Here is a 21143-nt window from a genome sequence, read left to right as displayed (position 1 = left end):
GGGGGGGGGGGGGGTATGACCCTTAAGATTCTGCAAAGGATAAACTTGATTATTAAAGAGCAGAGTCGATTTTACGATAAAAAGTTTATAATCAGTAGACTTATGTGATACAGGAAGGTCATTTTTAGGGAGAGAGATTTATGTGGTTTTCCACATTAGCACTTTTCATGAATATGGATTATAGTTAGGAAAACCTGTATTTCTGATTTGGTATTTAGTAGTGATATAGAGCTGGTTACACACCCCCTAGCGTCATCAGCACACATCTTGCCTATGAAAATTCATCAGCCCCAATTTTCAAAGTGCCCACTCTTAATTTTCCATTGAGAGTAAATCAAATACTGTGACAAAAGTTTTTTTGCAAATTCACATGTGCCATATACACTGCACTGCAAAAGAAGGAAACAAAATGTTTTTAATTAAATAGTTCAGAGGAAGAGAAACAGGTGAATAGAGGTCCACAGACCAAAGGATCTCTCTGGAGGAAAAAAAAAAAAGACAAAAATACATCATTCACCCATTTACCCATGAGGTCAAAGGGATCAGGAGCCACCGAAACACTAGTTCACGCACTTCGTCTAGGAGCAGAAGGAACAGAAGTTGTATATATTTGCATTGTAAACAGTGTGCATTATACAAACTTAAAATCTATCATTAAAACCTACTCAATCTAATAAAAATCATTCACAAAGCATTATATAGGCAAATATGTTTAAAAAAATATTTTAATAAGCATATTCAGAATGGCAGACAGGGAATAGGGGAAGGGAATTTCCTAATAGTGCAAAATTACTATGCATAAATTTTAAAACATCTAATTCATAATTTTAAATGCCTATTTGAATATTACTTCAAATACATTTGAAAGCTCAACAGACTTGTGTTGAACTGAGTTACAAATTTTGAACTCTTTTGAAAGCACATCATAAAACAGAAAACCATTCCAAGTGAAGACAGATAGTGCTTTGCTGGGGGTAGGTATGGGGTGAGGGAGACTAAGTAACTATTAACGAAGCCTTCTTTTCCCAATGCAATTTGTCAAGAGTTCAAGAGTTATGAAATGTACTAAATCTTAAGCAAATTAAATTCATGGTATTACTAAAAATATTTAAAGTAGTGCAATGACATCAAGTTATAGTGGCTGCGTTATGAAGAACAAAGTACTGTGTGAAATACCTGTATAAACATAAAATACAATTAAATATTTCTCTATGAAAAGCTGAGCATTATGTATTATAATAGTGGAATGTCTTTCATTAGGCATACTTTAAAAAGATCAAGAAAAGTAAAATTTCCTAACATGTATACAACATGTGCCGTATTTGCAAACATGCCTGAGAATTTATTTAAAATGTTCCTGTAATGTTAGTCTGCAAGAACTTCACAAACCTGCAAACAAAATGCATCTTTCAAAAAAAAAGGTGAAAATGGCAACTCTAATATTGCAGCAACTTAAAGTTCATCATCACTATTTCTATAGACCACCTTTGACAAAGAGCTAGGACACTTTGGATTCGTATAATAAAATCTGATTTAGAAAACGGATAGTGACCATCTGCAAAAGCTGCCATTCTGGATAAATTAATGTTCTAGGTAAAACAAAAACAAGAAGTTGTTCACGCTTCTCAACACTTCCACCCAAAACTTTGATTTACTTGGATGTGTATGTAACAACAATGAATCTACATCATATGAAGTCAAGTGTTGTAAAGTGGCTTTTAACACTGTTTGGGGAGAAAAAGTTGTTCACATTGGTGGAGGGAAGCAGTCTGAACATAGGTTAATAGTAATACTTCATGGGGGATAAGGCCTAAACCATAATTTCTCACTGCAAACCTCTACTCAATTGCATTAGACAGTTGAGCCATTAAAAACAAGACCACAGAAGATTTATTTTAAAAAGGCATTGGCTCTTTGATGGCTGAAAATGAATCAGTAGAAGCATTTGGGGTATGCCCGTGTGATAAAACAAGAATAGTTAATAATCTTTTATAAAAGTTTGGATATAGGTTGGTCTATCAGCTGTATAAAACTACATTTTTTAAACAAGAATTTTGCACTAAAAATAAAATGGCACTATTGTAAGGCTATGCAAATGGATGATCCTATTTGTAATCACACAGAGCAGTGGTTACTGAATATCTTATTTTCATTTTGGAAATACACTATCAAATCTGAAAAGCTGGACTGTTAACTGGAAGTTTCTAAAAACTTCTGACTTTATCACTTTTTCCTCATAAAATCAATACTGTTGCCTGCCAACTCCTTGTGTGTGCCAACATCTAAGTATCACTTGACCTTTTCCCCTGTTTATTTAATGCAAAAATGGGAAATTTTGTAATGCATATAAAAATAACTGAACAGGATTCTGGTCAGCATGATACATTTAAGCACTTAAGCCAACATTAAACTTTTGTCTTGATTCAAAAATAATTTTGAAAATTATAGCAAATGCAAAACAAACTATGTGATCTAAGTATCATGCTTAATTTCAGAGTTCTCAAACTATTTGTCCTTAAGTAGAAACTTGAAAAAAACAAATGTTCACAATCCTTTATGAATGCTTTTACCACCTGGATATAAGAAACATGACTTAGTTACTACACAAACACTTAAAAATTCATTAGAAAAACCTTAGCAAAATAAAATGAAAGCTGACAGACTCAGAATATCAATTCCTCTCATAAAAGTTTACCAACTGTACAAGTTAAGAAAATTATACAAGCTTTTGTATTAAGAAAGGACAGCTCAGTCAAGACATATGTACTGTAAAAATCTTCCAAAGGCTACAAAGAATCTGGAAAAATACAGAATGTATTTCTTAAGCCCAGATAAGAATATGGAAAGACATCATTGATGTCAACAATTTTACATATACAAACCTGACTTGGTTTATTTTTAAACTTCTATATATAAAAAAATCATGCTAGCATAACTTTCAGGATTCATAAGGGTTTCCTTAATAATGATAACTCAATTTGTATGGAGAAGAAAAATGTCATAAAAGACATTTCAAGAAACTCAGAAAAATTGGTGTTAATCAGAAATTTGAACTTGTTTTTTTCTTCTCTGCCATCAAACTAAGCAAAAAGTACCTTGTAGTGAAATTTTAGGATTAATACATCAAATGAGAAGGTACAGATATATCTTTCAAATTTACTAAACTATTTGTTATATATCCTTAAAAGGGCCTTCACAATTTTAAAGTAAAAAGTCTGCAAAAGGCAGAATTATGAAATCTTATTTACTAAAGTTAGGACAATTCAAATTTTTAACCAACTGCTTCAAGGAAGTCAACTTTTTAAGGTCACCCATCAACCCTGAAAACTTTAGTCACACCAGAATTTACTCCAAAGAAAGTAAAATAAGTCTAAAATTTAGTCATCTGTGTTTTCAAGTTCTTCAAATTTTCCATGTGAGACTGCATCTTGGAAAAATTCAGAAGAACCCGGACTTTCTTTTCCATTGCTGTTCACCCTTCGCCTTTTGGCAGGTCTCTCACTTTTTTCATCAAAATCACTTTCATTTCTTGCAGCCGTATGGGCAATTTTTGGGTCAGTGGTAAGGTTATCTGTTTCATAACCATTAGTATCCATATCTGTGTGAAGTGGTTTCTTACTTCCACCTGTTGGTCCATTAACGTGTAACCCTTCAACTTTCACTTCTTCTTTGTTTAATGTTTCACCTGGTCCGTTAGATGACACCCCTAAGTTGAAAGAAACATGAATGAAACTGCTAATATTAAAAAGCTAAATTTGTAAACTATTATAACACAGCTATAAACAGCTGTAAAATAACTTTTTATCGAGCAAGTGAGGTATCAAATCTGTGTATACATAATGGTTTGAATTCTGGCTTTATTTACTTTAGTAGCTGTGTGACCTTAGGCATGTTATTTACACTCTCTTGTACCTCAGTTTCATCACATATACAATGAAGATAACAACAAATTTATAGGATTGCTGTGAAGATTAAATAAGTTAATAAATGTAAAGAATTAACAGAATTTGGCATATATTAATAGCATGCTGGTATTATACGTGGCAACAAATAAGCAATGGATCCAGCAGTCTAAATAAGGTGAGTTAAAGCAAAGATATGCATAAATTATTCAGATTTAGCAAAAAGGCCAAAACTTTCTAAAACCATGAAAAAATTATATTCTTTCTTTAGAAGTTTGAGTTTTCTAGTGCCGTATATAAAAAGCAGGATGACATGACATTTTCATTCTTAATGTAAATCTACAGGTATTATGCTTTAAGGGTAAAGATCATATGCTATATTTATCTAAACGGATTTAAATAATCTGTCGTAATGTTAAATTAATTCTTGCACTGTCCAACATACACTTGAAAATGCTAAAAGTAAACACAAATTCCTTCATAACAGATTGAGAAAAGAAAGTATAATTACTCTAATGAAGTGACAAAAGGTTAGAGTTGACTGCAAAATGGAGAAATTTTGCAAATACTTAATGTAAAATATAGAATGTGCCACTGGAGATAATTTAAATTTAATTTTCTGAAAAATATTCACTATAAAGAACGAGAGCCTCAAATACACATTTTGGTCAAATAAAATATACTATTTCCCCAGCTCAAAGGTGCACTCAAGTCATGTATGCTTATGGGATTATGTGCCATATGACAGTGAAGGAGTGATTTTGTCATAGTAAGCACAAGAAGCTTGGTGACACTCTCATTAGGTCAAAAAGCACTAGTAGATTTCAAGACATGAATTAAAGCCCCTTACAAAAAAAGACAGTTGGGTTGCAAAGTTCCTTCCTTTCCTTGAAAAACCTGGAAATCTTAATTGTACCTGATGTGAATGGCTTCTGGGCTGAGTAATTTATAAGTAACTTATGAACACTCTTCCTTGGCTAACTGCATGTTATCATCAAATGGTTAAAAAACAAAGAAGGAAAAGAAAGGGAAACAATTTATTTGGTGTTATCAGCAAATAAGAAAAGACAGAAATACAGTAGTCCCTGGCATCTGTAGGGGATTGGTTCCAGGACCCCCCCGGATACCAAAACCCATAGATGCTCGTCCCTTATATAAATAAAACAGCATGAAAAATTCATATGACCCATGCACTTTCAATCATCTCTAGATTTCTTATAATACCTAATAAAGTGTAAATAGCTGTCAGCACAGAGCAAATTCAAGTTTTGCTTTGTGGAATTTTCTGGAATTTTTTCTTTCTTCAAATATTTTTGCTATGCAGTTGGTTGAATCTGCAGATGCGGAGCCCATCGATACAGAGAGCTGACTGTACTACCAATCGTCTGCCTCCCCGAGTTTCCACCCCTAGTCCCAAAGTCAGTCTCAGCTTCTTATTCAACTTCAGGATGGATGTGACTGGCATTAGAAATCATGCCAATGAACCTTCTTGAATCAGGAAACGGCTGGGCCCTAATATTTGTTTGGCTTGTTCTTAGAGGGGAAGTAGTGAGGGAATAGAGAGGGGTCATTAAATGAAGAAAGTATATTCACCACAGTAATATTAAATCCCAGTGTGAGAGCAAAGATCAGAACAAAGTTCAAATTCTTCACAGTATTCCTCTTCTAGTTTCTGTCAGGGGGAGGTTAGCTCTCCACTGGCCCTCCCCTAAAGCTGTTACATCAGAATGCAGGTGGGCAGAGCTTGTCTCTAATTCACCAGCTTCCTCCTAAAAAGGACTGGAGGATTTATTACTTTCTGCTTAGCAATGGTCTTACTTAAGACTATTTTAATTAAAGTAGAAATCAAGATAATTCTCTGACTAGGTCTTACTGATCAGCTCAGTGATCCTTGGTCCACTGTATATTTTAAACAAGAACACTATCTGAATCTCAAACATATTAGTATGCTTTTTGTTTCTCTTTTTCATGGACATAAAAATGAATGTTTCTGTACAATATTAATGCACAGGCTGACACCCGCTTTATCTTTACTCGTCCTTCAAGGTTATTATGTTATCAAGGAGGAAAATATTTTAAAAAGTGCCCTTGTTATCTGCTTCTTTTCATTTATATGCTTAAATCAGTTTCCTAATAAAGTGTTATAAGCTCTGAAAGTATTTCATAAATATCTGTGTATTTCTGATGTGAAATGGCTGGAGTTTTGGTCTAAGACTTAACAAGAATACTTATATCTAGACATTCCAACCTGATAAGAAAACAGATGCTATTTTCTTAATTTCTTAAAAGAAATGGTCACTGTTGATAGTATACTTTATTATATGTGCTTTTTAGTGATATCCAATGGGAATTCTTTCCAACTGACTTGTACATATTCTGCGTGCTAGTATATATGTATGCTGATACTATGTTTCATCTGGTATTTACAATTATGACTTCAGTTCTGCTTTGGAAGTTTAAGAGACACCAAAACTGAATTTTCCAAGCTACTGAAAGAAAAGTGCCCGTCACTATGAAGAAATCTAAGTGTTCTTTGGTTGCTTACCATTTTGATTACTATTGCTTATAGTGCCATCTTCTTTCTCAGACTGGCTGTTACTACTGTTTGAGGCAGTTGGGGGAGGGGATGGTGCTCGACTAGAAGCAGCACTTTCACTTTCATCTAGAAGACGATCCATGTAATCCCTTAAAATTGAGTAAAATAATAAGACAATTATTTTCTTATATTAAAAACAGCTGAAAATTAAAGTTGACTGAAGTTAAATTTAGAAGGCTTTATTAGCAAATATATCCTAATTTTCACTTACATTTATTCCAGTGCCTCATCTATGACACCAATATCTGAACATTTAAATGGAAACGCTCCTTTTGGTTACATGTTTGTAGGAAAAATATGTAAGTCCTCTACACTAGCAAATTTTAGAGACCTATAGGAAGTTTTAAAACTTTAAAAACTGTAGGCAAGTGATCAGAGGGGCCCAACTAAAATCAGAAAATCTGTAAATGAAGAGACTGGGATGATGTCAATCAGGAGGAGTACAGAAGAATTTCTGAACAGATACAGGTTGGAACTGTAAAGCTCATAAAGACTATTGGATGGCTACGGCAATACCTGAAAGACAAATTAGGACCTAATAGTGAATTACCTTCCTGTTACCTTCTATATTACCTTTCTGCTAGAGCTAAGCTATAATAAGCTCACTAAGTTCCTGGGCTTATCTGCTAGCTGTATCTGCCCATATATTATTAGAGGTGAACTTACTTCCTTCCCTAAGTCATTCCTAACTGTATGGCATGGGAAGACATTTGTGGTAAGTGACATTGGGTTGAGGTTAGAAGATCTGAACAAAATACTTTTCTCTCTCAGGTCTAGTGTCTTTACCTATAAAATGCATGTAACCATACATGACCTATCTACCACACAGGGCTGTTGTATAAGATATGTGTAGCGAAGTGTTTTATGAACTATGAAGTGCTATTAAGTCACTAGGATAAAGGTCAGCAAACTATGGCCTGTGGGCTGGCCACCTATTTTTGTGGGCAGTATTTTACTGGAACACAGCCACATCCATTCACTTACACAGTGTCTATGGCTGCTTTTCACAACAATAGCAGAGCTAAGTAGTTGCAAGAGAACTTAACGCCTGCAAAAGCCTAAAACATTTACTCTCTAGCTCTTTACAGAAAAAGTCTGCCATCACCTGTGCTGGAATAGTTCCCTGAAAGCAGGGAGTTTAGTCTGCTTTATCACTGCACCACCAGTGCCTAAGTTGTGCACGGTGCAGAGAAGTGCAATAAAAACCAAAATACCTTATTTATTTTTAAATTCCCTCAATATGTATAACAAATAGAAAGGCAAATCTTATCTTTTAGAATTTTGTGAGCGGCGTAAGTAAGAATGTGGACAAGAAGGAAACCATGGAAGGGCTTTTGGGACTTTACTGAAAGTCTGTGGTAACAGTCTAGAACAGACTAGTAACTATAGTTTTAATCTCAAACTACGTGATCACGTTGTCATTTATATACAGGGACATACATTATAAATGTGTAGTTTATAATATAGGGATGTAGAATCTGACCTCAAGAAGCTTCCAACAGGTTAAGAGTACAAACTAACACATATCAAAGAAACATATATGACCACGAACTAATCAATTTAACATTCTAGGCCTTATTTTCCTCATCTATAAATGGAGAGAATGGTCTTTTAAGATCTCTTTGGCTTTATGTCATTCACCATTACAGAACAATCACACAGAAACAGAATGAGCATGATGAATGCAATGCCAAAGGGACTTCAGAAGCTAAAGCTAACAGAAACAGATGATGCATGAGGAATTGTTGGAAATAAATTTGGCATAGTGGGAATGGGTAATGGAGGATATTAAAAGCCACGCAAAGGAAGCTAGAACTGACTAGATATCAAAATTATTTTAAATTTCTGAATATAACAATGATATTGTGAAAGACTTATTACTATTATTTCTTAAAGGTTAATGGCATCCAGAATGCTTAAGAAAGGAAGAGTCAGGTAGACCGTACAGAAGGCTGGAGTAGCATTCAAATAGTTCGAGTTATGCTGAGTTAATTTTTACTTTGAAAAAAATTATTTGCAAGGCTGTTACAGCAAAATCTTCAATTTGTATATGGCTACCAATTCTTCCAGGTAGGTAGTGAACAGACAGAACCCACAGTAGGATCTTTCAAAGGCCATTTATAGGCAGAAAAGTGGCAATGTGCTTCATTCTGGTGAACAAATGGAAGGTAACAATGTAACAGAAAAATGAGCAAATAACTTTCAGGATAATCTGCTCTTAACTATTGATTCTGACTAAGGAGGAAAATTTTAAAATTCAGTCCAATTTTTGTCTAAAGGCATTAACTTAATGTTTTGTGCGGTCACTTAAAGTGCAACTATTAATAGAGAAGGTCCTGGAAGCAAACTAGAAAAATATCTTCATGCCTACAGAAAACCACAATTTCTCCCCATCATATACAGTCTGGTCACGGCTTCTTACAGGAGATTTAACACAGTTAAAAGGGAGAAGCAGGAGTAAAAGAATTATAGTTTTCAGTTAAAAAAACAAAAAACTTTATAAAAGACCCCGGAGGGGATATAACTGAAGCCTACAAAAACACAGTATTCTTGTCTAGGGGGAAAAGCACTTCTTCACTTCCTACCATAACACCAGGGAACATGCTTGTTAACTCTTAAAGCCTGAGAAAAGAGAAGATACGGGATTACTTTTAACTGAGACTACTCCACCTACAGAATACTTAAACCTTAAGGAGAATCAAGGTTACAAATATAAATATCTTCAGAAAGTTTTCAGAAGCTACGGAGAGATTATCAGAAAAACTAAAATGTTTGGCAGCACATCCCTACCTAACCTGTTGAGCTTGACATCACAGAGGACCAACTAAGCCAGCCCACAACACTTCCCTTGGTGATGCTTTCTGAAAGAGAAAACTGGATGAACCATGGGTCTGACCCAGCATGGCAATTCTTATGTTCTTACTGCTGATGACGACAGATTGCCTGTAGTTCATGTGTGAACATTATTTCTGAAATGGGTGAAAAAAATGAAAGATGTTACTATTGCTTTTCCCTATAGAATAGCTTGAAAACTGACTATTTTAAGATATACTCTGAAGACTAGATAGCTGTATCTAGTTCTACATCACTGTGCCTCAACACTACCAATAAATACAAATTTAACTCTAAATTGATAACAGTAAGCAATTATATAAAATTTGGAATACTGTTATATATAAAATTCTACTCATTATGAGATTTGAACAAGGGAGAATGAGGCACAGAGTCCAATGTCTCATGACTTCCAGGAGCAATCATACCCATTTATTCCCTTTTAGGTAATTCTGCTTTGGATTTTAGAGTGTTTGATCCTCCAAGGAAGTGACCAGCAGAGACACCTGTAAATGAATATGACCAAGAAATAGTGCAGCCTAGGAGTTTGAAAAGCACAAGCAAATATGCATATAAGCACATCTTCCAAAGGCAGTTATTTGGCCAGGCTTAAGAACTTCAGTGGTGCATAGTGACCAAATGAAGTCACAACTTTGCATTATTTTTATTCCATAAACATTAGGGAATACTCAAGGTATTGGCAAAGTTAATTTGTATATGGTAAAGTCAATTCCACCACAACAAATTCATCAGCATTTTAGAGCAACTCACGTGAAATGAAGGGTTCAATACTCTATGTACTATATACTTAAGTAACAAATTGCTAGTGGGAGTGGGAACAGTGTTTCATTCCACAGCTAGACTGAATGAAGCTAAGAGAATTTGGTGCATGGGGAATGGATTAGACATATAGGCATTTTGCTTAAAAAGAGGATATAATAAACTATACTCCCTCTATCACTGGGAGTTAGCTAAAGGTACATTACTTATTAAATATTACTTGTTAAAGGAAAAGGTTTCAGAATATTTAGGGAAAGGGAAGTCATCATGCACATGTGCACCTCTATAAAAAAATTTGTAATAAAAGAAAATGCAATTTTACCTGACTTATTATATCCCTACGTCTTTTCCCTTTGATATCATCTATATCCAAATCTGATTTTGGTTCCCAGAATCAAAAATAGATTGGGAAAGGAAAAATATTAATTTCCCTTCCTCTTTAAAGGACCTCTATTAGGCATATGGCCCTATAAGTTTTAGAAAAGATAGTCTCTCCTATTCTTACTGCTCTCTCTCAGTGTTATTAGATCAAAACTGTATGCGCTTATACTGAATGGAATAAAATTTAACAAAAACATGCCTCCACAGCTGTTCTGATCCATTTCCTCTCAGGAATACTACTGAAAACATACACTCTTAACATTCACTTTGACAAATCTGCTGTCTCAAATAAGATGAACTATAGTTTACAATGTATTTATAATACACTGAAAAGTCTAAATGCCCTATGAAGATGTCAATAAATGGATAAATTGAAACTAGTGTAAACTTTTATCCTATCAAGAGAAAGAGGATTCTAAAAATTACAATTTTCTCAAGAAAAATTTAGAAAAGCTTAGCAAAAATATGACTCAAAAGAAAAAATACTCACGTGACACCAGGATGAAGATTATATTTCTTTTTTCCAAATCGCGTTTGCTGAGCAAAGAAATCGTAACGTTCAGATTTTTTCCACATATAATAGAATGCTACACATTCACCAACTGACCTTGTTCGAACCTATAAGAAACAAATACTTGTTTTTAACAAGTATCTCCTCCTTAAAGGAGTTATCTCATGAAAAATACCTGAAGTTTGAAAACAAATTTAGCTGGTCTTTAAGTAATACATAATACCACTTATAAAATACAACACTGTAGCAGCCGTGTTAAAAATTACTCTTTCTGAACTCCCATTACGAAAAATAATACATTGGCAACAGGTCTTCAGATATTTAGCATTATGCTTTTAACCTTTTAATTTTTTTTAACATCTTTATTGGAATAATAGTTGCTTTACAATGCTGTGTTTCTCCTGTATAACAAAGTGAATCAGCTGTATGTATACATATATCCCCGTATCCCCTCCCTCTTGTGTCTCCCTCCCACCCTCCCTATCCCACCCCTCTAGGCGGTCACAAAGCACCAAGCTGATCTCCCAGTGCTATGCAGCTGCTTCCCACGAGCTATGTATTTTACATTTGGTAGTGTATATATGTCAATAGCATTATGCTTTTAAAGAGACTATCATATGTTCATTTACTATAAAATAAATACCCCTTTATTGAAAATGTCTGGAAGTGGCATTTGAATTAAAATAATGTTATAAACAATTTGCAAATACTTTTACTCACAGAACGCCTAGGGAGACTGTCTTTAAATTCCCATTTAAAGGATTCTCTTACTAATCCCAACACTGATCCAGTCTCAGTTACTTACTTTCTAGAAAGGCTGAAAGTATTCCCCAGTGAGTTAAAAGCTATTATAGTAATGCTAATACTTTGTTTACTAAATTACTCCAGTGGCTTACTGTGCTATACCTATTTGGGCAACTGAATGGCTCCCTTTACTAATGTTAAACATATGAGATTGGCAACTGATGTTGACAAAATTCCCTGTTCTGCTACTTTGCTTAGAGAGCTGGTAGGGTTGATGCATATAAAATACGAGTTAAAAAGGTATCTGAATGAGTGCTTGGGATGCAAGACAATATGCTTTAACTCATAAATTTCTGATTCTGAAGAAGGTATCCGGTGGGACTGACTGCACCTAAGGTCAATTTTATGACATCCTTATTTTGTTATGCGACGTATATTTTTCTTTTTGCCCCGTGTTGCTTTAAGACAAAGCTATCAGGGCTTTAAAAACAAAAACTAAAAACCCAGTCATCTTCTCAAGCTGTTTTTTGCCTCCTTTTTAGAATCTTATTTCTAGTAGACAATTGTCAAGTCAACTGTACGTTACTGAAAGCAAAAATTACAAACACATTTTGTAGCATGCAAAGTTAACATTATTATGAAAAATCCTCAATTAAGTAAGTGTGCATAATACAACCTACAATTAAGATCCAAACTTCAATTTCAGGTGTAAAAACAAAGCCTTAGTGTTTTCACTGGACTTCAGTGTCTTCTTCTTAAGAATTATTGTCCTCCCTTTGTTCACTGGAACAACTAGTGTACTAGGTATATATAGGTCGGATGACTTCTGTAACACTGAAATATCACCATCCCAAATATTTATGAAGAAATCAAGGTCTTATTTTCAATATTATGTTAAGACTTTTTTTGGCTAATAGTTTTAAGTCATCTAATAAGTTCTTATTCCTTAAAAAAGGACTGCTCCTGCCAGTTACATCAGCTTATCATCCCAAGGGTCCCTCCACAGATAATCCAGCATGGTTTCGTCAATAGTGTTTGAATTCAAGCAGGAATGCTAGAAAACTCTTTCCCACAACGCTGTCCCTTTCAACCATGAGACAATTTGTTTTTTTAAAATCAGAAACATGCATGGCCATTACATGAAACAGACATTAGCATAATGCGCTCCTTTCATAGAGTATTCACTATATTGGAAATTATCAGATGATTTGGATACAACACCTTAATGTTAGATACAACATTAAGATGATTTGGATACACCTTTCACATCAATGCTAAGACTCAAAATTTCTCTTATTAATTATGCCTGATGTCAAATACCAAAATTCAACAAAATAATCAAGAATAAACTAAAGAACAACAAAATTGAGAAGAATGAACTCACAGGATTTGTAAGCAACTATTTTATTTTGGAACATAAAATAGATACTGTTAAATATGTGTTGAAACAAATCAAGTGAATACCATCGGATCACATCCAGAGGTATGAAATAGGAGAATGTGATGACAGACTATTTACAGCCTCAGAAGCAAGCCCACATAAGCCCAGATACTTTCAGCATCATCCTAGATAAGCCATCACATATCTTACACACCATCCTTAAGGAAACATGTAAAGCCAAGCTCCTTGTCATTTATATTTGCTAAAAATGTGATATTTATAAACCTAGAAATTACTTAATTTCCTATATTTACATTCTTTTTTTTTTTTTTTTTTTTTTTTTTGCGGTACGCGGGCCTCTCATTGTTGTGGCCTCTCCTGTTGCGGAGCACAGGCTCCGGACGCGCAGGCTCAGCGGCCATGGCTCACAGGCCCAGCCGCTCGGCGGCTTGTGGGATCTTCCCGGACTGGGGCACGAATCCGTGTCCCCTGCATCGGCAGGGGGACTCTCAACCACTGCACCACCAGGGAAGCCCTATATTTACATTCTGAGATTTTAATTTTGCCTGTCCTAATATCCCCTAGGAACACATTTTTCTATTCTATGTAATTGTGTAGTTAGTATTAAAAATCCTACCTGATTTCAGTTTAAGAGAATTAAACCTAAAAATAAATTTGCAAGTACTTATGAAGGTTTTTTGGGTATACATTGACACTGTATGATTGATATTATCCATATGGCATGATAAATTATGCTAAATTGTCAAATTATAAAATTATGTAATGTATAATAAAGCTGACTTATTGAGATATTCTTCTGGAAAATTAAATCTTAATTAAAACCAAATTAAATATTAAGTATCTGATTTTGGACCACTTAGGACTTAAGCAAATGTAAAAAACATTTTAATTATAAATAATGTCATGGTAAAAATGCTTTAAAGTTTCCAAGTAAGACCCTCCTAAAAAAAATCTGTTAACAAGTTTGTGGAAAATAGCTTTAAGTAATTACAGTGTATACACAAATCCCATCCAGAAGCTGATGAACATATTTATAAACGTCTAATTCTTAAAGGCTTCCAATATCATACACTGAGAACAGTCACTTGGCAAATACATGCCAGGAAGTCTAGGCATGCTTATTATAATTTTCTAAATACCAGTGTATTAAAATATTCATTATTGAACCTTTAACTAATGAGAAAACATAATAGAAGATTTAATATAATCTAGGTTAACTAAATTTCTTTTAATAAAAGAGACAACATATATCATCACTTACTTTATTAGCCTGAATCAAATGAAAGTCCTTTCCATAGGCCTTCAACCCTTGTTCAAAATTTCTACACTCTTCCTCTGTCCAAACAGATAATTCCTCTGACAAAATCGGGGGGCGGGGGAAGGAGGGGAAACTGTTAAGCAATATTCTCCCAAATGCTGCATACAACAAACAAAGTTGTAAATAAAAATGTAACTTTCTGGTAACAATGAGGGAAGTATTTTACTCCTGAATTCTATTACTGATGGCTGAAAAAGATAGTGACAAAAACTCCTTATTTAATAATGGATGATTTAGTCCCTGACTCTCCAACCTCAACTTATGCCTCTCCCCTTTATTCTTTTTTTTTTTTTTTTTTTGCGGTACACGGGCCTCTCACTGTTGTGGTCTCTCCCATTGCGGAGCACCGGCTCCGGACGCATAGGCTCAGCGGCCATGGCTCACGGGCCCAGCCGCTCCGCGGCATGTGGGATCTTCCCGGACCGGGTCACGAACCCGTGTCCCCTGCATCGGCAGGGGGACTCTCAACCACTGCACTACCAGGGAAGCCCTCCCCTTTATTCTTTATGATCCAACTAAACAAGCTACCTTTCAATTCCTTTAATTCGTTATGTCCTTTCTTACTTTAGAGACTTTGTGCATGCTCTTCCCTTTGTCTAGAGTTATTTCCTGCCTCTTACCTCAACCTCCTTTCACCTAGCCAGTAAAAATATCCCTTTGTTCGAGAAGCTTTAACAGCCTCACTCTTTCCCCAACTAGGTTAAGTCCCACTGCAATAAGTTTGGATCGCACCCTCTAATTCTCCTTGGAAGAACTCGTAACTATTTTTCAGCTTCCCTACCTAGGCTCTAAGCACCATGATGTCAGGGACCTTGTTTATAGTTATGTCCCCACAATTTAGTAGGCCCTCCAATTCTGTTGAATGAATAATCTTTCATTTGTTACATAATGATATATAAACAGTACTCTTAGTGAAGTGGGGTGAGAGCCAGTTTGGAGTAAAAAAGTGAAAAACCTGGATTTTAGTTTTGGCTTCATTATTTATGAATTATGCTTGCCTCAACTAAGAGACCTCAGTTCTCATCAGTTTTAAAGTGAAGCTAACATCTTTCACCTTACTTAGCTCACAGGATCATTACCAAGATCAAATAGGAAAATGTTTATAAAAATGCCTTAAAATTGAAAGGCATTATATATTTTTATTTAAATGGCCTTATTTTCCCATAAAGGAAGGGACAATATTAACCCCATTCCCCATAATGCCTTGTGTAACACTTGTGTTATATACAAGTTATTTAACAAGTTATAACAAGTTGTTTTCCAGCAAATATTTACTGAATTCAGAGATTAGTATTATTAAATTTAGGATATACCTAGGTAAATTGAAAAGCTTAAATTTTAAATTTCTGCTATATCATGAAAACAAATAAAAAATTAATATTTATGCTTACCTCTAGCTGCTTTTACATTAAATCTTAATCTTCTTAATGCTTCTTCTGTATCAAAATTGCATTTAACTAATTCATATAATGCCTAGAAAAATAAAAGGCTTCAGTATGTAACCTGGACTATGAACAATTCAAGGCTACAGTTTCTTAACAGAGTAAAGGCTTTTCCAGAATCCAGTGTTTTCATACTTTCCAGAGGACAAGTAATTCTAGTAAATGCAACATAAAGAACACTAAAGAAAAACAAACATAATTCATTCCTGATAATTAACTGCCTCTGAATATGTAGAAAATAATGGATAAGCAAATACTCTACTGGTGGCCATGGTACTCTAGGAATTTATAAATAAAAAGAAATTTTATAATAATCACAAGTCCCTTCTTTTTGGTTTTCTGGGGTTCCTATTCAAAGACAATTTAAAACAAATCAGAAAATAAAAACACTGGTGAAAAAGGCAAGAAAGTATATAATGCTGCTATTAGGTTCATGGTAGGCACTGTTCTATTATATACAGAATAACATTATCCCAGACAGGTATTCCCAACTTGATGATATCCACAGATTCTATGGGATATGCAAAGGAAGTTCAAAAAGCTTAATAAAAAATATATACAGGCAAAATAAAATATCAAAATTTTTATTTGAGCTGAAGTCATACCAACGAGTGTGTCAATATACATATCTTATGCTGATTATAAACATCAGACTCCCTGTTGATGACATTACAGATCTTCCTCTACGTAAAATGGGTCCCCAAAAACACATCCTAAGTTGAAAATACTGTAAGCTGAAAATGCATTTAATACACCTAACCTACTGAACACCATCACTTAGCCTAGCCTACCTTAAATGTGCTCAGAACACTTACATTAGCTTACAGCTGGGCAAAATCACCTAACACAAAGCCTATTTTATAACAAAGTGTTGAATATCTCATGTAATTTACTGAATACTGTACTGAAAAAGAGAATGGTTGTATGGGTACAGAATGGTTGTATCAGTTGTTTACCCTCATGGTCATGTGGCTGACCGGGAGGTATGGCTCTCTTACACTGCCCAGCATCACAAGAGATATTCAACACTAGCCTGGGCAAAGATCAGAATTCGAAGTATGCTTTCCATTGAACGCATACTGCTTTCATACAATCATAGAGTCAAAAAATTTTAAGCTGAACCTTCGTTAAGTCAGGGACCATCTGTAAAGGAATTTTGGTGGATAGAATAGCACTAAATGTGACAGCACTTAAACTTATAAACGTATGTGGTTAATATATTTTGGGAATATTGTAAGTTATTTCTTATTCATGTACCTGTTCATTGTCTTTTATGTGAGATCCTTCAGGAATTGCTTCTACACCTTTCTCATCACCTGTTCTTCTAGATGCATCCTTAAGAAATACAATCACTTTGTCTTCCGGTAAGTACTCAGGGTCCCACAGGAGCTGATCATCATTTTCATATACTAAATTAGTAAAATATAATGTTAAAAATAATGCCAAAAATGCATAGAGTTTGTGTTAAAACATATCACTGAACAAATAACCCATACTTAGAGCCAAAATGTTGAGAACTGAGACGTAAAGTGTGGTCCCACTACTTGCGTGACTTCATTCTGGGGCAATATTTATAGCTTAAGTGATTTAAACAATCTAAACAGAAGGTACCACTTGATGCCCCTTTCAAATCTAGTCTGACTTGGCTTGACTTAACCAAATTCCAAGCTCTCTTGGTTTGAATAGCAGTACCAACACTTCCTACCTGTATGACCCCAGCAAGTTACTTCCCTTCTTTCTGCCTCATCTGTGAAATGGGGAAAACAATCCTATTATACATGGCTGTAAGGATTTCAAGCAATTTAAAACAATTCTGACACATATTAAATAAGTTTCAATGAATGTTAGCTATAATTATGATTTTTGAATAGGGATGTCTAAAAGAATGCTCACCAAATGTTAACACTGCTTATTTCTTAGTGGTAGGATTTGGGACAATTTTTTCTTACATCTTTGTACTTTTCCATGATGCTTGAAAATATATTGTGATAAGCATAAATCATTTTCATAAAACAAGTCATTACTTTTTTAAAAAAAGCATTTAGGTTTCATCAGAATTTCCATTATAAGACTGAGGCCCCAATTTCATCAAAATTTTATAAGTGAAAGAATGGAGGAGAAACTAAGATGAGAGCCTTGTGGAATCCTAAATGACAGGAAGATGAAAACACAAAATTAAGAAGGAACAGTCACAAGACCGAAGAAATATCAAAAGTGTGGCATCATAGCAGCAAGGGGAAGAAAATGTTTCAGAGAGTAATAGATTGGTTAAATGCTGTTAAACAAGCAGGATGAAAATTGAAGAGGTGCACTGGATTTACTAACTAGGAGGGGAATGTTTCAAGAACTGTTTCTGTGCAGAGATGGAAGCCAAAGCCATACTAGAGAGGAATAAAGAGGAAATGGAAGGTAAAGAAATAAAGTAGAAAACTCTTCTGAAAAGTTCCATGGTGAGGGAGGAGATAGAGCAGTACAGTAGCTAGAGAGGAAGCATAGCTGAAGAAAGTTTTTGGTTTTGCTTGTTTGTTGGTTTTTAAAGGCATGAGACATAATCACTTAAATGCCAATAGAAAGGAGCCAGCTGGACAAAGACTCTGAATTTAAGAGACAAAGTATAGCTGACAGTGTCAAACTTCCTTGTGTTATGAAAAGGAATTAACAGCTAACAAAGGTACATCTCCTACATACCAGGTACTATGTTAAGTGTTTTCATATAAATTACCTTGTCCCCACCCACTCCCCTGCCACTACACACATACACTTTACATTTTTCCTTAGTAATAAACCTTATTCCTTTTCTAACCTGTTGGTACAATCGTAGAAAAACTCCAAACTGTAAATACAATAAAACTCCCATGATAAAGTGAATTTGGATATACTGCTATTGATTTCTGGTGTGCACTCAGCCTTTCTTTGCCAAAGGGAACACACTAGAGTTCTTATATTCTTGGAGTGGGAGTGGGAGATGGACAATGCCTTACAAGGAAACCCTGATTCAGGAAGAAGACAATGGAGGGTGGGTCCCTGAGTCCCCAGTGTTCTCCCAGTTAGATACCCCATGTTGAGCCTATGAAACAAGCACAAACTACCTGAGAGATACTTCTGGAATCAATCTGGAAGTCCCAAGTCACAGGATACAGAGATATGCTTATTTAAACTGAGTACACAAACATCACCAGATGGCGCCAAATGACAAGCCAGGTCCCTAGAATTGTGACTAGCAGCCAGATAGGCTAACCCTGAGAATATGATACTTCATTTAATGCATATACTAAAAATGACAATGAGGTGAGAACCACTAGCATTCTCAGAGAATAAACCACACTGCCTTAACTGGTTCCAGAAACAGACCAAATCACTTTCCAGTTAAGTTTATACTCTAAATATGACTTCTGACTATGATCTAAATAAAAAAGGCAACACAGTTGATATTTATTAAATATCTATAGAATGACTAAACGCCAAGAGATCATAAATTCAGGAAGAACTCCACCATTATGATAAAACACACGAAAATAAGGAGGAAAAATAATCTCGATTTTTTATTTATTTATCTCTATTTTTTAAATTTATAATCTCTATAAATATGACATGAACCTCTATAAATATGACAGCAACAGAAGGAAAAAAGTCTTTATTATAATTGTATAGTTTCATGAACATGCTGGATTTTGAAAGATCACAATCACTGAACTGTAACAGCATCTTCTGAAACTATTTCATTCGAATGAATTACCAAGCCTAAATATTAGAACTTTTAAAAAGCAACCATAAATATATCCACCTCATACTACTGAAAGATATAATTTACAACTGATTATAAATAAGTGAAAGAGTCTCAGAAGGCAAGAGCTCACCTAGTCTATCAACACAGGTTGTTAACTGGGGAAGTGCTTTTTATGGTATTTTAAGTAATCAAAGTAAGTGTGTCAGATAAGCAAAAATGAGTTCAAAATAATTTAACAAAGTTCATTATATGTGTGTTGGGGGTGGGAATGGAGATGACAAATGTAGAAAGCTGAGAAACTACATCACAAAATTAAAAACTTCTGCAATCTGGGAAATTCCTAGTGAGTAAGAATAAACGTGAATAAATAAATGAAATTTATAAACCTCCAGTTTCTGTTAAAAAAAAAGGTGTCATTCCATTTTTAATGCTCAAGTAAAAATTCTACCTAATCAATGTATTATGAGAATGAAAATGCTGAAACATAATCAGCAAGGTGTAGTAATGCGGTTTATAATAGAGATTTCCACATTCTTAAAAGGTCACACTGTGATTAATGACATGAATTTTAAGTTGTCTAGCTGAGCTTTTCCTATGTGTAGATTAATTGAACTGCCTGTTTCAACAGTACTATTATCAACTAAGGGTAATACATGTGTTCATTTTTCAGTAAGCAACTTAAGAATCAATAATTCGTCTAATATTCATTAGAAACAACAATTCACCTGGTCCTTTGCTATTCACTGCTTTGTAATTCCTAGCCAACATTTACTTACTCTAAAATTTACGTCATGCAAGCATGAAAATTTGAGAATACCTTGTTCCTTTCTCTTAACTTTTTTTCCTAAGTAGCCCATCTAATTCTCAGCTAATCTAGTAAAGGGTTCTCAACCTCAGCACTACTGACACCTTTGGCCAGATACTTCTTAGTTTGAGGAAAGGGGTCCCATGCATTGTAAGATGTTTACCAAGTATTCGAATTATTTAGTATTATCACAAAGCTGCAGCATTTACTCAGTTTTCAGTACATGGGAGAAACAAAACACCCACGTAACTTTAAAAATCATGTTTTTCATATGCCCAGCACTTTTTTGGGAATTAAACCCTTTTCATACAGTCTGAGCAGGGCTGACACTGCTCCTTGGAGCCCCAAGAGATAAACGAGCCAGGGCAAGCCTGAGTACTCACTCTTCTCTTGGCTCACAGTAATTCTGGTTGGGTAAGACTCAAGCTGAGTCAATAGAGGCTCTCTCTAGGACTTTTGCTGGAGCAAAGGGGGATGAGGAAGTTCTCATTTTTCCTGGTTCCTGGCTAGAATAGTGAAAAGTATAAGTCATGAGCTCCCAGTAGCCATCCTAGCTTGTCTGACAATAAAGGAAAAGGGGAGGAGAGACACCTGACGTCATAAAAATCCCGAATCCAGTTTTATTTGAAGCCAGACTAGCCAGAACTTCCCAGTAAAGCAATAAGGTAAATTCTTTTTTGCTAAAGCTAAACTGAACTCAGTT

The 21143-nt window shown here is 34.8% G+C and overlaps 1 protein-coding gene across 10 annotated transcripts in view; it reads right to left on the bottom strand.

The window, feature by feature from the left end:
* Positions 1–707: 707 nt before the first annotated feature.
* Positions 708–21143, bottom strand: part of MIER1 (MIER1 transcriptional regulator) — a 55843-nt gene continuing 35407 nt past the window's right edge. For 6 of the 10 annotated variants that reach the window (XM_024734628.1, XM_024734631.1, XM_024734635.1 and 3 more), the window contains 7 exons: positions 17614–17655; positions 17166–17317; positions 15858–15939; positions 14410–14504; positions 10982–11109; positions 6448–6587; positions 708–3706 (listed from right to left, as the gene is read on the bottom strand). In XM_024734628.1, the coding sequence (XP_024590396.1) occupies positions 3378–3706; positions 6448–6587; positions 10982–11109; positions 14410–14504; positions 15858–15939; positions 17166–17317; positions 17614–17655 (968 nt within the window). In that variant the 3' untranslated portion in view covers positions 708–3377. The remainder of the gene's footprint in view (positions 3707–6447; positions 6588–10981; positions 11110–14409; positions 14505–15857; positions 15940–17165; positions 17318–17613; positions 17656–21143) is intronic. The other 4 variants (XM_024734638.1, XM_024734637.1, XM_024734629.1 and 1 more) reach the window with 1 other exon arrangement.

The sequence above is a fragment of the Neophocaena asiaeorientalis genome, unplaced genomic scaffold (genome assembly GCF_003031525.2).
Source record: "Neophocaena asiaeorientalis asiaeorientalis breed wild unplaced genomic scaffold, Neophocaena_asiaeorientalis_V1.1 scaffold15, whole genome shotgun sequence".
In the NCBI taxonomy this organism is placed as follows: domain Eukaryota; kingdom Metazoa; phylum Chordata; class Mammalia; order Artiodactyla; family Phocoenidae; genus Neophocaena; species Neophocaena asiaeorientalis.
The sequence above is the reverse complement of the archived record's forward strand: the minus strand, read 5'-3'. Positions and strand labels throughout refer to the sequence as shown.